The 16,854-nt window shown below is 41.9% G+C and overlaps 1 protein-coding gene across 11 annotated transcripts in view; it reads right to left on the reverse strand.

Moving 5' to 3' along the window:
* The window catches only part of AGFG1 (ArfGAP with FG repeats 1), a 68,274-nt gene that overhangs the window by 24,458 nt on the left and 26,962 nt on the right, over positions 1–16,854 (reverse strand). For all 11 annotated transcript variants that reach the window (XM_073359881.2, XM_073359882.2, XM_073359884.2 and 8 more), the window contains exons 3-5: positions 5,787–5,902; positions 2,732–2,894; positions 299–455 (exon numbers count right to left, since the gene is read on the reverse strand). In XM_073359881.2, the coding sequence (XP_073215982.1) occupies positions 299–455; positions 2,732–2,894; positions 5,787–5,902 (436 nt within the window). The remainder of the gene's footprint in view (positions 1–298; positions 456–2,731; positions 2,895–5,786; positions 5,903–16,854) is intronic.

Raw genomic sequence — 16,854 nt, forward strand, 5'->3', positions numbered from 1 at the left:
GGTACTACTACGCTATATTTTATAGCTATTCTCTTCTGTTTCCCATACTGTTTATTGCAAAGGAAATGCACAGTGTAAGTTTTAAAACTTTAGAATAATACTTGCTTTATTAAACTTGATTTCCAGCTTGCCATAAGCTAAATCTTAACAACTGATATAACAATGTTCAAGGCACAGAAATATTAATTCTCCTTTTACTAATTCAGAAGATCATTCCTATTTATGAGCCATAAAGACTGAAAACTCCTCAGGTTTCTATACATTTAATTAGGAGGAAGTGTCTACACAGAACTCTTACCTGTATGACTGTTGAAATGTGCAAAGTTAGCAAAATTTGCTGTAGCAGTTGACTGAGGAGCAGGAGCAGCAAAGATATCTGAGCCAAGGTCACTGAGGAGGTCAAATTGTTTCTTTTCCTGCTGCTGTTGTCCTTGAGACCTAACGATAACAGGGGACTACAAACAACATTTTAATTAGCTAAACAAACAGGAAAGCCAATATTTAACCACGCTTTACAAACAGCTAAAGGCTACAGACCGAATAAGCACTTCTGGTACTAGTTTTGAACAGTTTTTTGCCACGGAGCATGGTTAGCAAGCCATATCAAGTTTCTTAACTTTAGAATTCAGACCACAATTATGTGAAACAAACAAGCAATGAACCCGTTAAAATTTGGTAATTTAATCTAGAGCTTCTAGTTTAAAATCTGGTACACAGAAGAATCTTTCCTCCTCCTCCTCCTCCCCTCCCTATGGTGTGCAAGAGCATATTCCCTCCCAACCCCCATGGGCTTAGTGTGAGTCTTCAGGTAGCCCTACTGAAGTGCACCTTAGGAGTTACACAGCAGACTTCCAGAGACTAAGATGCATGTAAGACAGGAAAATTAGAGGTATCTAAACAAATGGCTCCATATTATGGAGCCTGCATGTGGTATTTGCAATTATTTTTGAAGCCCAGCAGAGCTTCAGAGCCATGTAGACTGAAGCTCCTTCTTCTCACTGAATCCCCATTCTTTTTCTTCCAGGAAAAAAAAAAAAAGTTAAATTTCTTGCAGAATTCCTCAACAGAAAATTACAGCTGCATGCTAAAAAACTCAAGAGTCAGGAAATTCTAAACAAACATTTAACCTTAGCTTTACCCTCTTGTGCGTTTGCATTATACAGACTACTTACATCATACATTATTTTTCAAATATGCATTTTTTCCCTCCAACCTATCATGTACCGTTATGGATGAGCTAGACAGAGAGCCGAAAGTCATTTTACAAGACTGCAACAAGACACACTTGCATAATATACAGCACAGTATTCATGACCATATATAGAGAAAAATATGTTAATTAAGTTAGCTTCACTGACCCCTGAACTGCTTCTAAGGAAGGGAGGTTGAAGTTATAGTATACTGGACTGACCAAAATACTTCCTCATACCACAGGGAACACCATTTATATAAAATCTAGTTTATAGTTAACTTAATTTTGTCACAATGGCCCAAATTTGGGGGGGAGAGGGGGCTGGGGTGAAGAGATAAAGCAAATCTCAAGTTGTTGAAAAAACATGGTTTTACTTCTAAAAGCAGTAACCCTGACAGGTTAAGAAAAAAGTCCTGTCCATGCCTCTCTTTAATAAAAAGATGGCAGTTGTAACACAGGGCTTCATAGGAGGCAATGGTGTGTTTTTAAAATTCCAACAAGGATGCAAGGGAGGAGGATGACCCAACCCACCAACAATAAAAGCTGTTTTATCCGGCATGTTGGGGGAATAGGATGTGCCAGTAAGTGAAAAATGCCAGTTAATGACAGGAGGGAGTTTGGGTGTCGGAGGGGACTCGGGGCAGCGGGTTGGGGAGCAGGTGCGAGTGCCGGATCCGTGGACCACTCACCTCGGGCAGCTCCCCGCAACCGACGACCTGTCCTGGCTGCTCCTAGGCAGACGTCCAGCAGGCGGCTCTGCACGCTGCCCCCTGCCCTGCCCCGAGCGCTGGCTCCACAGCTCTCATTGGCTGGGAACGTGGCCAACGGAAGCTGCAGGGGCAGTGCCTGCGGGCAGAGGCAGTGCACAGAGCCACACCTCCACCTAGGAGCAGCCGGGACAGGTCACCATTTGCAGGGAGCCACCTGAGGTGAGCAGCCCCCGGATCCAGCACCCTGAGCCCCCTCCTGCACCTCAAGCCCCTTCCTGCACCCAAACTCCCTCCCAGAGCCCACACCCCACACCCCAACCCCTTGCTGGCCCTGCATCAACTGGACTGTAAACCCGAATTTCAATGAAGATCAGAAATGCTGTTTATAGAGCTTTCTGATTGATGCAGTGCCGGATAAAACAGCTTTTATTCTATGTTGTGGATACACAAGATGTTTAGCCAAAAGCCTGTTACAAAACAAAAAAAAGAGTTTTAGTTTTATTAAATAGCACCAAAAATACCAGTCTGTCTATTAGTCATTATTACACAGGGCAGAGGCTATCATTTTTAGTTTGAAGCATTCAAAGTCAAGCCAACGCAGAACTCAGTTTCTGGATTTTACTGTCAGTCCCCTATTCACATTCCATAAAAGCAACAGAGCATGAAAGGTATTAAGGACAGGACAGTTTTATTGTAATAAGAGTAACCCACCAATGCCACAATTTTCAATATTTTGTAAAATCTTGTTCAATTCACAAAATGTCCATTATCCTTTTAAATACTGTAACATAATCCCATACCACTGAACTCTTAGCCATTACTCACTCACTTGGCTAGGTGTGCCTTTATTTAAGTGCAGTGCTGGTGCAGATTCTCCCAAGAGAGATTTAAGCGGTTTCACCTCAGGTGTGCTGCTTGTACTACTAGCAGAGGACCCTGATATAGATGCATGGACCGATGCCACCACCTTAGCTTGTTCTGGAGGAACATACCTAAGTTGAATAAGAGTAAAATTATTTAATATTTAACACAAGTTTTGTTCCAACATCCATTATAATGGTAGCGCAGGGATCAAAAGTTATTGCTCTGAGGTCTCAGATTTGCTATTTTAAGATCTGGACCAATGTCAAATAGTACTACTGGTCTGATGGTCCAGTCACCATTTTAGTGTCCCATATCTCAAACACTGGGATTACAAAAGCTTGAGACTCCAGTTTTCCAATGTTTTATAACAGTCATTTTCAACCTGGGGTCCGCACAGACTGTGTCTAAGGGGTCTGCTAAAGGTGACTATGAAAATAAAGTTTCAGATCCCAGAAAAGGCATACTTTTGATCAATCAAAAGTAGGTGAATGCCCCCCACCTACAGGTCAAAACCCAGAAGTGCTGCTGTTACCACAGAAGCCCACAGTTTAGCGCCCTTTCTCACGCTTTGTCAAATACTGTGCCGAGCACGTGCAACATTTATAGTTGAGTTCTGCTCAGTCAGTTTTCAGTCTAAGACTTCCAAGACTTCTATGGTAGGGGCCTGCGGACCACAGGTTGAATTTCCAAATGGTCTGCACCTCCATTTGAAATTTTTTAGGGGTCCACAAATGAAAAAAAGTTGGAAAAAAATATTTTATGGCATGTTTAGCATATTAAAAATCACATCTACTTCATCTCAAAAGTGATGTTAATGGTCCCTAATCTCAACCAACTGCCAGGATTGAACCATTGTTGTACACTCTATTAAAGTCTGACATCCCAACTTTTAAGTGATATGAGCTAGAATGGAAGAAGGTGAAGCAAGATGCTGGCAACACTTTTTTAAAAGTCAAATTGAGTTACCATCAGTTATTAACCATTCACCTTACAGAGCATCAATATTTTGACAAAACCCAAGTAAATATTTCTACCGTTACTGTAGTTCCATCCCAGTAAGGGACTGTTTAAGTCCTATGCTGTTACTGATGTCACCATAAGCCGTTACAGTTTCCTGGCTCGAGATGAATTATGATTGCCCCATTAAGCTGAACACACTTTTAAAGACAATTTATTTTTTAAAGAACTCGTAAAGAAAATAGTCTGATAACTTCACTTAAATGAGCTGTAATAGCTCTTACACCCTATTCAGCAAACAACTGTCTATGTAGTAAGTCCAGTATATTCTGACAAGGTTTGCCACATATATAAGAGGAAAAATAAAAACAAACAGCCCTCCAGACAAGCAAACATAGTAGAGCTGTTAGAGTATGGGCAGAACACAAGAGCTTCTATTCTGCCCTATCTAAAAGCCACTCTAAGGGAATCAGCAGAAGCTGGGCTTGTGAACAGGCAGCAACTTCCCCACCTGCAGAGTACAACAGTCTTGTGGATCCTCAGCGCTGCTAAAGCAGTTTGGATCCAAGTGCAGCCCTTTAGGAAAAATAACTGACACCCTGTACCCCATGTTCACCACTTTTATATCGTTACATATTTTGTACAAAGTATGCCTTGTGAGATATCATTTGTAAACTCATAATCTGATGATTATTATCCTGTAGAAATGTGTGCAACACAGCATGTGAAATTGTGAGATTTTGCTGTAGGATCGTTACTGGAATATGTCGCAATTCTGGATAACACCCACAAGCCCATTCCTCAGAGACAGACACACTAGCACACCAGAAAAGTGCTAAAGAGCCATTACCTGCTGGGGGGGGGGTTGTAAACAGGAAATTTACAACTCATCTGAAAAGACAGTTTGAAGCTCATGCACACCATGGAACTGGCTGTCCACATGCCCAGGCAAGGATTTTTCCAGCACCCAAGGGTTGCACGGGGGGAATTAGCAATTAGCTTGCAATTTTATCTTTTTATTTCTTTTGTAACCAGTTCTGATATCTATGCCATACTAATTATAAAAACTTTAAATCTATTTTTCTGCAGTTAATAAAAACTTATTTTGTTATTTTATTTAAGCCAGTGTGTTTGATTGAAGTGTTTGGGGAATCCTTTTGATCTCTACTCAGATCGAAAGGACTGGTGCATATATTTATTACCCACAGTTGGAATGACAGACTGATTATGAGCTTGTCCTGTCCAGTGGGGCTACTGAACAGTACAAGATATACATTTCAGGGGGGAAAGGCTGGGCCTGAGGGATATGCGGGTGTTGCCTTATATGTGCTTCGTGGATGGCTGGGCATAGATTCATGCACTCAGCTGGGAGTGACTTTGCATGCTGGTGGTGTGAGTAAGCAGAGCCTGGAAGGGTTTGCTGTTCACTAACAAAATAGTGTAAAAGGCATCCTAGGCTGGAGAGCTAAGGGGACACAGCAGTCCCTGGGGAATGTCACACTAACATATGTCATGCATCTAACAACAAATGGCCATGTCTTCTTCATAAGATTTTAAATGAATATCTAGGTTTGGCAATGTTCAGACTATGCAGATGTAATATTTAGTGCTTTACAATGCCCAGGTCTACACTACAGACCTATATCAGTACAACTTTGTTGCTGGGCAAAGTAGGTACACCGACCCCACTGACGGTGTAGACAGTGCTATGTCATCGGGAGAGCTTCTCCCATTGACATACCTTCCGCCTCTCGTGGAGGTGGATTAACTATAACTATGCCAACAGGAGACGCTCTCCTGTCAGCATAGTAGCATCATCACTGAAGTGCTGCAGCTGTGCTGCTGTAGTGCTGTACGTGAAGTCAAGTCAAAGTCTTCCATAAGCCTTCTTTAAAAATTGAGATGTTGTCAAGGTCTCTTTTCAGCCACAAAGTAACACTCGTTATTAGTCACAATGAAAGACGGACGTCAGCCAGCAATTTACAGTAAACCCAAAAGGGATTTCTGGTTACAGGGAAGGAAAAAAAAAAATTAGCTTTTATCAAAACTGAGTGTTAGCTTACCATCTTTTCTTTTCGTATTTTTCCTGTAGAAACTCCTTTACTTTCTGTGGATCCCTGAAGTCTGGAATTGCTGATGATCTATCATCAAATAATCCTAGCCAAATCTGTTTACACACCTTATTTTGAGGGAATAAGGTGGGAGGGGGAGGGAGAGGGAAAAAGAGAGAAATCAATATTAAATAACTTTCAAGTTCAAATTTATATTTTCACTCAAAATTTACAACCATAGATAAAATGCATTATTAATTTTTGAATATCCATGCTTACCATTTATTTGCAAAGGACTCGTCTTACACTAATTAATATTTCAGCCAAGTGTGAGTGCACAGTGCACTGTTTAGGATTGCTGTTTGCCCTGCTGAGATAGATGGCCTTGCAACATCTAATCTCTTATTTAACAGGCACATGCATACAATAAGTACTTGATTTTGAAAGTACTCCCAATGGTGTAACACACACAACTGCCATTTTTGTCTTTAGAAATACTCCTCCCCAAAGACTACATATTCAAACCACAGACAAGATTCTGTCCTGCTTCTCTGTTCAGCTTATAATGACCTGTAAAGTTTGGAAGACGCCAGCGTACGAATTATATTAGCATGCATTAGTTTTTAAGAGTCCTTCTGAGCTTCTAAAATTTACCAATACACAGTGCTTTGTACTTAGCTGTACACAACAAATTCCCTGTCTAATATATGAGGAGCTTACTGAACAGCAAGGTTTCCTGGAAAATTAACATACTGTGTTTAAAAACACTTGACAGCCCCCGGACCTCCCACCCCTAACTGCTCCCCACCGCCCCATCCAACCCCCTCCCTCCTTCCTGACTGCCCCCCCGGGACCACCCCTTCCCCCTGACCACCGACCACCTCCAGACCTGTCACCCCTTACTGCCCCGCACCACCCCATTCAACCCCTTCCCTCTCCTTCCTGACTGCCCATCCCCCAGGACACGTGCCCCATCCACCCAAACCCCTGCTCCCTGTCCCCTGACCACCCCTCCACTCCTTTCTGACTGCCCCCCCGGGACTCCTGCCCCCATTCCTGCCCTCTGACCACCCCGACCCCTATCCACACCCATGACCACCCACTGAACTCCCCTGTCCTCTATCCCACCCCTCCTGCTCCCTGCCCCCTTACTGCACTGCCTGGAGCACCAGTGCCTGGCAGCACGGCTGCACCACAACAGGCAGCCGCGCCACGCAGCACAGAGCACCAGGTCAGGCCGGGATCTGCAGCTCTGTTGCCCAGAGTATTGCGCCACGTTGTGGCATGGCTGCGGGGGAGGGGGAACAGCCTCCCAGGCCAGGAGCTCAGGGGCCGGACAGGACCATCCCGTGGGCCGGATGTGGCCCACGGGGTGTAGTTTGCCCACCTCTGGTCTACATTGACACCACAGCACCCTACCTATACCAAAATAACTGCACCTCAGCAAATGGTGTATGGCTTATTATATCAGTGTAGTCATATTCTGTTAGTTAGTATAGCACTTACATCGACAGGAGCAAAGCTGTACACTGTGTACACTGACAAAGCTGCCTTATGGTGACCTGTGTAGTGTAGACCAGGGCAGAGTTTCTCAAGTATTTTTTAAACCTTCAAGAATTAAACTTGCCATAGATTTCTTGGAGGTAGACTAATTTATTTTTATTTTTCAAATACACCTAAACACAAAAGCAGTAACTTGACTGAAGTTTCCTTGATTTACTACCTCTTTCCATTTTTAAATTAAAAGCATGCTACAAGGGCTAGTTTTGACAGAGTCCCTGCCTTACTTCCAGGCATCACTCATAGGTTTTACCTCTCCACTACTTCCAGCAACACACAAAACATGAGCATTAAGCACAAGTGAAAAAAACACACAGCTCCACAGTTATGCACCTAATCAATTTGTTTCCTTTTTGTAAGACAAATACGGGGATTGTTTGGGTTAAGCACTGCAGCTTTATTTCACTATTTCCAAACTTCAGGGATGTAAATTAAGTTTATCATCAAGGTTACATTCACAAAAAAGAAAGAAAACAACAGAGATGGCATGCACCTGATGACATTTTTATCAACTATGAATGAAAGCAAGCCCTTTGAAGAGTTGCCTTGCATAAGCTTTAACATAAAAATCTTAAAGGGCATAGACCATGTATGCATTAAGTATCATCCTACGCTCTCAGATGTTTCTTATTCTAAAGTTATGCATGAGTCAAACTTAACTGAATTACATGGCAACATGCAATTTGAGTGTATCTGATATGCTGTAGAGTGGTGGTGATGACATTTAGTATTTGTATCATGGTAACACCCAGATGCTCCATTGAAGAACATGCTGTTGGGGCTGTTCACTAACATGGACCCAGTCCTGAGAATTTCAGAATCTAAAAAAAGTTTACAATCGAAGGTTTGAAGCAATCCACAGTACAATCATGAAACTTTTCCTGTAGTCTTTTTAGAATACCAATGATATAGACACATCTGGTGCATTTTCAAAAACTGAAAAGTTATGTAATATAAGAGCAGGCAAAGCACATAAGGGATTACATGGGGGGGAATAGTGCCACAAAGAAAATAGAAAAACTTTTAAAATGGCAGAGACTAGGAAATAATGAAAACACTGATTTGAAATTTTAACATACAATCTACTCAAACTATACCCTAGCTGGACCGTATAAACTTTAGAATTGCTTTAGAACATTTTGGTGACTAAACCTTTTATCTGCTGTCTCTCTGGTAAGTGGGCCATGAGATAATGTGCCCAAAAACATACTTAAAAGTATCTGAAACCTATTAGGAGAAATTCTTAACTTAAGTGAACAATTAGATACAATTGTGTATGCTGGGGGTTCTCAAACCTTCTTTGCTGGGACTCTCTTTGGAAGTATTTCAGGCTGTGATGTCCCCTTATCCCCACTCGCCGCTGCCCATGCTATGCCACCCTTACTTCTGTGCTGCTGCTGCTGGTGGTACAGCCTTCAGCGCTGGGCGCACAGCCCACAGCCACCACTCTCCAGCCACCCGGCTCTGATGGCGGCTCGAAATAAGTGTAGCAATACTGTGACCACCCTATAATAGGCTTGCAACCCCCTTTTGGGTCAAGATCCCCAGTTTGACAAATGCTGGTGTATGTTCTTAAAGGGAACATGGGTCAGCAGAGATCACTTGCATTGGGAATCAACCATACAAATTCCAGGCCTCAAATGGTACTTAAGTCTCATCAGGACCAGCTTTAACTGACTTGCAAACCTGAAAGACTACGCTGCAGTTCAAGCTTTGACCTCACTGATAATTCCCAATAATTCACCAGGATAAATGAAAAAGTTTCCTTTAATTAGCCATTGTCCCTTCAGCTGTGATATTAAGTGTATCAAAAGGATAGAATCTCTAGAATTTTCTATTTTGAATATTAAGTCTGGTCCATAGTTGTGTTGTTATACGATTGTTCCCTACTGTACATATACCAAAGCTTTGTGCTGGATTTAGCATCCCATTACGGAGATTATTCCATAATTTAAATAGAAGTGGTAGTCTGACTCAATTAAAGCTCACAGTTCTAATTTCATCATATTTCTCAAACTCCCATGGAAGAGACAATTCTTCATTCCTTGACCTTTATAGCCTTCTAACACATAGAAATAACCCATCTCATCATTTAGTCAAATTACACAAATGTACCTTTTAATCTACGCTCATAAAACCTATCCAACACCCTAATTATTGCTGTAGCTCTTTAGAATCCTTCTAGGGGGGAAGAAGAGAGAGAGAAATGAAGTTTCCTTCTGAATGCATGGATGGTACAAAAATTTTCAAGTTTCATTTTATTTCATTTTATTATAAAGTTTAATTTAGTTAAATTAACAGTAGTTTAAGAAAAGAAAAAGCACTAGTGATCTTATCAAAAAGTTCAGAAACATGCAAGCAAATTAACTTAAATAAGCTTTCTAATTAACCAAAGCCAGTACAATTGAAGACAATCCACAGAGGATGTTACACCCTTGTAAGGAAGCATTAAGTTTCAAAAAAAGAGACGGAGAGAAAAATCTCTGACTTCACTTAGAAGCAACACTAAAGAGAACTGTCCTCTAGCTAAGTCAGTGGAATGGAGTTTAGGACATCTGGTTTCAATTCTTGCTCTGCCAGAGTTCCTATCAGACCTTTATCTGTTCCTCAGTTGCCAGTCTGTAAAAGGGGGATAACTACTACTTCCTTTCTCTCACTCCATCTTGCTTATTTAGATTGCAAGTTCCTCAGGGCAAAGACCATCCCATGTTTTGGAAAACACTCCTGCAGCAGGGCACATCAGAGGAATGGACTTAACTACCCTCTGTAGTTTCAGCTTCTATTTTGAAAGGAGTTTGTCTCCCGCTGCTTTGGCTTTAGAGAAAGCCTTGAAAATGCTACCAGAGTGGAACTGATGCAGTAGCATCTGCCCAATTTTGCAGAGCCCAAAATAATAGTTTTTAGGTATCAAGTGACCCATTAGTTTCATCTGAATTAGGTAGCACAGACACCAAGGATGGTACTTTAAATGCAAATGCTTAACCTTTTTCACTCCTCAAAGCATGCACAAAAAGAGAGAGCACATCTGTTATAAACGTCTATTCCAGCATTTTCCAAAATGGGGGACACAAAGCAGTGGGGGAAATATACAAAGTAAGGCTAGGCCGACACACAAACTTTCACTGGCAAATTATGTCCACCAGGAGTACGAAGTGATGTGACCCCAACATAACTGTGCTGGGCAAGAGCCCCTGTAAAAATGCTGTTATTTTCCTTATGTACATAAATCAAACAATTTGCAAAGCAAAAACTAGAGATGACAACACAACAAGACTGTGTTTCAAAACAGAATACTCTCTGCAGGAAAGATTTGGAAATATATAGTTTCCTTGCATAAGCAAATAACTGTTTAATAACTAATATTGACATCAGAAGTGCTGAATTACTAATCTCTGAAGAGTAAAAAGAATTGTATGCTTCCAGTAATAACGATATTTGAAAGTACACTTTGTATAAAGTCAGGTTGAGTCAAGGGTTAAACCTGTAACTTGCTTTCTATTGTACAGGTTTCAGAGTAACAGCTGTGTTAGTCTGTATTCGCAAAAAGAAAAGGAGTACTTGTGGCACCTTAGAGACTAACCAATTTATTTGAGCATGAGCTTTCGTGAGCTACAGCTCACTTCACGAAAGCTCATGCTCAAATAAATTGGTTAGTCTCTAAGGTGCCACAAGTACTCCTTTTCTTTTTTCTATTGTACAGTGCTTTGAATACTCCTTCCCTCAAAATCCTTTCCACCTAAAGTGTAGTTTGTCAAACATGGAGAGGGGAAAGGAGAGGTGAGAAGACCTCGGATTAACCGGACAAGTGACTTGAGATTTGCAATTTAGAGATTGTCTGCACTCAGTTTTTTCCAAAAATTTAAAATCAAAAGAATAAACTAAACTCTCTGATCAGGGCAAACCCTTAGTGTGGACAGTTCTACTGGCATCAGGGTGTTTAATCAGCATAACTTGTTTTGATTGTTAGTCAAACCAATGCAAAAACCAAAAGCTACCTACACACATTTTTTGCACCAATGTAAGCATATTGGTTTAAAACTGGTAATTATTGGTCCCAAAAACTCTGCAGACAAATTCTGAATGTAAACCAGTCCCTGGGGCAGAGAGGGTTTGATTATTTAAAGATTTGACATAAAATATCAAAGATAGCTCAATGTAGCAGTCCAGGTTTTATTCATCAGTCCTGGACAAAAAAAGCACATAGGACTGTTTGATATATTTTGATGCAAAACTGGGGTTTAAACTGAAAATTTTTGAAATGTCAAATGCCCTTTGAGGGTTCCAGTACAGTAACTCCTCATTTAACGTTGTAATTGCATTTCTCAGGAACATGACTAAGCGAAACGATGTTAAGCGAATCCAATTTCCCCACAAGAACTAATGTAAATGGGGGGATCGGGGAGGTATTAGGTTCCAGGGAAAACAAATTTTGCCAGACAAGAGGCATTATATACATTTTAAACCATTTAATACAGGTATTAAACAGGCTGGCAGCCCACCTATCAGCTCCCATATCCCCGTTCCTCCGCAAGCTGATTGCCACGGGCGGGGGGCGGGATGCTGCGCACCGCGTCCTCACTCCTCCCCCCAGCCTCCTGAATGCCTGATTGCCGCAGGCAGGAGGTGGAAGGGGAAGACGCTGATCTGCGGGGTCCACTGGTGGGCGGGAGGCATTGGGGGGGGGTTTGAGGGGCTGCCAGCCGTGGACAAAGCAGGCAGCCAAACGATGTTATAGGGGAGCATTGCACATATCTTTAAACGAGCATGTTCTGTAATGGAGCAGGGACGTAAGATCGAAACAACGTTAAGCAAGAGGACATTAAGTGGGGAGTTACTGTATTTAGAATCTTCAGGAACGGTTGAAGGGTTGTGGTGAAGAGACCTAAACTTTCATTTAAAAAAAAAAAAAAAAGATAAGCTTCTCTTTTTGAGAGGCTTTCAAAATGCAAACCAATGCGGCGGGTTTATGTCATGACAATTTCTTTAAACAAAGAACAAAAACGAAAGAAGAGTTCCTCAACCAGACACAGTTACTTGCCTGTCAAACCTCTCAGATCCTCAGCTGTTAGTCATACATATTAGGACAGGGGTTCTCAAACTGGGGGTCGTGAGGTTATTACATGGGGGTTGCAAGTACATACACGAAACAGAGCAACTGCTATAAAATATTATTTAAATCTTGCGTTTTAGAAAATTACCTGCTTTTCTGTCGTAATGTAGTGTATTTACCTCAAAAAGTATTGTAAACATAAATGCAGCGATCATTGTTCCTAAACATAATATATATATATTTGTATTATCACCACTTTAAGGAAATTGGACTCTGGGGATTATAGTATTGTGTGTGCAGATTTGTCATCTTGATACTAAAAAGACAGGATCAAGACAACATCAGAGGGCTTGATTGTTCAGCTGCTGAAGAGTTGCATCAAAACGCAGACCAATCAGAACACTGAGATCGGCAAAAAGAAGTGATTTATAATTTAACATACACACACAGGCAGGGGCAGACTGGGGGGTTGGGGGGGGGGCTTGTGGGTGCTATAACCAGCCTAAAATTTGACTTAGGCCCCCCCACACAGTTCAAATGTTATGCAGAAGCAAGGGTGGCACGGTATGGCATTGCCACCCTTATTTCTGCAGTTTGCGGTGCTGCTGGCGGGGGCACTGTCTTCAGACCTGGGCGTCAAGCCAGCAGCCACCGCTCTTTAGCCACCCAGCTCTGAAGGCAGCACCGCTGCAAGCAGCAGCGTAGAAGTAAGAGTAGCAATGGGGCACTAAGTCCGCTGTGGAAAAAAGTGATTTTAACAAATTTTATTCAGTCCCTCCCCACAATATTAAACAGTATTTTAAAAAAAAAAAAAACTTTTCTGCTTAGAACAATTTAATAAAAGTGTTTTAGTCTTAATTTAAAAGCAGGGAGAAAAAGGTAAATTCATTTTCAACAACAGAGTTATAAATTTAGCATTTAAAATAGTGTTCATATAAAATGTGTATTTTCAATTTATAAGGGGGGGAGGGAAATCTCACTCAGAAGCTTGCTGTCTGAAAGGGATCACCAACACAAAAAGTTTGAGAGCCACTATGCTACAGGAAGGTGGCAATAGTCTCTTTGCCACCTCCCCTTCAAAGAGTAGTCAGCAGAAACCACCAACATACATTAGATGGTTAATAAGTAATTGATATTGGTATTTTCCAGAGCAATTCTTCCTCTCTTCCCCCTCCCCCAAAAAACTAAGTACCAAAATAGTTCAACTGGAAAAAAAAAAGTTTGATTTGGAAATGCTGCCATGGTGCCCATGAGAGTTGTTGTTAGGATGCCTTATGTGCCCCACCCTCTTCTACAGGCAGGGCCCTGGTCAGACTACATTTCCTAAGATGCGCCAAAGGTCTCCTTTGTTGGAGATAAGAAACAGAATATCATGGTAGACTTAATTCAGCCAGGGAATCTGACCTACAAAGAATGAGGCACTGTGGCAGCATAAACTCCAAGGTTTCCTTCCCCCGCCCCCAGAAAGCAGACACTTTCCACAAAAAAACACAACAACTCATTTAGTCAAGAACCCAGTTTTCCATCAAAAGTAATTTCAACATAAAAATTTTGACCTGCCCCAATAACTATAGTATCCCAATGATTTGAATTAATAGCTACTTATTTACAACCTAAACCCACAAAAGTTTTATTACTTTGTTTTAATTTTAGTTAAACGTGGAAGTTGCAAGCTCTTCCACCTATACCAGGTATACCTATACCTTTTAACCTCAGCAACTGCAAGAGAACAGAATGACATCCAAGGAAATTCAGAGACTACATTCACAGAAGGCATAACTTCTACCACTTATGCCAGTGACTGAGTAACTCATGACTGTCATAAGGCCTCTAGCAAAACTGGCAGAGATTCCATCTTAATAACGGCTGTTTCAAACATTGTAGTCAGCGCTTGAAAAGCGGTCTTCATACGTTTCGCAGAGACACTTAAAACCAAGTAAAACTTGAAATTAATGCTACAGGCCCAGAACATGCTATAGTAACACAGAGGTCAAATTCATAATATATGAGCAAAAGGCATCCAATAAATTAGAGAAAAAGCATTTTCCCCCACAACATGTGCGTAACTTATGGACTGTATGGTAAAGAGTAAGATGTGAAAAATATTAGTTCATGTGTAATGTGACTAACGCATGACACGCTCCCAAAATTCATTTGACCCTTAGTAACTTTGGCCCAAACCAGTGATCACCTAGTCCAGTATTCTGTTCTACGGTAGCTAGTGATGAGAACTTTCAGAGGAAGACGCAGAACCCTTTCCCTCTCCATAGACTAGACCAGAGGTGAGCAAACTATGGCCCGTGGGCCACATTCGGCTCACAGGACCCTCCTGCCTGGTCCAGGGGAAAAGCACCTGCTTGGGAGGCTAGTCCCCGGCCCCTCCCCTGCTGTTCCCCCTCCCCCGCAGCCTGGCTGTTTGGGGAGAGACAGCCTCCCCTAACCAGCCCTCCATACAATTTTGGAAACCTGATGTGGCCCTCAGGCCAGAAAGGTTGCCCGCCCCGGACTAGACTATTGTACACCAGTCAACTGGGAAATATTCTTCCAGACTGTAGGTACTAGATGCCCAATTCCTTTCCGACACCACGGAGCACCGTTGTTTGCTGCTGTAATTATGAAAAATCAGGAGTCAAAATGAATGACCATTGAGCTCTAGAAGAATATCTGTAGTCCTAGTTGTTTGATAAAATTTGATATCGGAGGAAGTCTATTCTAGTAATTCTACTACTAGAGAAGTCTATTCTATAAACTACATGAAAGAATGCTTGATAGGTCTCTCAATAGCACTCTGTAGGGTTTGTTTGTCTTTTTAGTATGAAATGGAGAAAAGCAAGTGTGTACTTTGGTAGTCTTTGGACTTTCTGCATGATGCCACCAAATGTTTTAAAGTATTAACAAATTTAATATGTAAACATGTGGCAGATGGAGAATGAAAGCCATCAGACGCATAAATGAGGATGCTACACACAAACTTCTTTATGTGGATGGTTATATGCTTGCTCTAGTTCACGAGTAAGTGGGGTGGGATTTTTTGCGAGGGGGATGGGATGGGGACAGACACAAAAACAAAACAATACAAAAATCACCGTACTCCAACGTGGTAATAGAGAGCACACAAAGTGATCTTAACACTTAGGGACTAAAATATGAGCACACTGACAGATTCCTTTCATGCCGTATTTCCCAGCAATTAACAGAACAGAAGAGGGGGCTTGGAATGAGTGAAGAAAAGGGGATATATAAAGAGGCCTAATAAAAATTCAGATACATTGTGCTTCTTAATGTGTTTGTTTCAGTTAGTGATAATGAATCTGGGTTATGCAGCAACAAGTTTACTACTCAATATAATGCCCCAGGAAAGCTGAAAGTGTTTAAATTGTAATAATATACTCAGTTCTCCCAGTGAGTATTTAATCTAGTCCTTTATGGTGCATAAATAATTATTACTTAGGCTATGTCTACACTGGCAGAGCTTCTTTGCCGAAAGTTTGGTTGCTGATAAAAAAGCACTTAAAGAAAATCGCTCGTGTGTGTTCACATTGTCTTCCACGGGCAGCATAGTATGTTCACACTTGCGGCACTTGCATCAGCACTGAGAGCAGCATAATGCGGGTAGTTATCCCACAGTGCAGCTCTCCCCACTTCTGCCGATAGGTCTTGTTGGAAGGTAGAGAGGGATCGCGGGGCATCATGGGTCCGGGCTCAATATCCCATGATGGAATGCTTGGACGGAAAGCAGGGCAAGTGCTTCTATCTTCAGTTCATGGCATTTTTCAACGTCCCTTGTTTTCTGCTTGCCCCACCACATCTACCTGCAGGAATGGATCCTGCACTAATTTCCACTGCTCTGCTAGTTATCACTAGCACATAGCACAATAGTAGTGGAGTTATTCTTGAAGTTATGAAGGCAACAGCAGTCACAGTTGCCGGACACTGTGTCCGACATAGAAAGCAGCAACACAGGATTGCTTTTGGCATTCACAGAGGTGAACACAATGGAACATGGCTTTGGGCTCAGGAAACTAGCACAGAATGGTTGGATCATACCATTATGCAGATCTGGGATGATGAGCAGCAGCTGCAGAACTTCTGGATGTTGAAAGCTTCCTGGAACCGTGTGCAGAGCTTACCCCAGCCCTGCGGTGCAAGGACACCCAAATGAGAGCTGCCCTGTTGGCAGAGAAGCGTGTGGCAATTGCAGTGTGGAAGCTGGCAACTCCAGACTGCTACCGGTCAGTCGCAAACCAATTTGGAGTAGGGAAATAGACTGTCAGTGCTGTGTTAACACAAGTGTGCAAGGCCATTAAATCGCACCTACTGTGAAAGACCATGACTCTTGGCAACATGAGTGAAATTGTGGATGGCTTCGCAGCAATGGGATTCCCTAACTGTAGAAGGGTGACAGATAGCAGGCATATTCCAATTCTGGCATCAGACCACCTTGCAACGGAGTACATCAATCAGAAGGGG

The sequence above is a fragment of the Lepidochelys kempii genome, chromosome 9 (genome assembly GCF_965140285.1).
Source record: "Lepidochelys kempii isolate rLepKem1 chromosome 9, rLepKem1.hap1, whole genome shotgun sequence".
NCBI classification, from domain to species: domain Eukaryota; kingdom Metazoa; phylum Chordata; order Testudines; family Cheloniidae; genus Lepidochelys; species Lepidochelys kempii.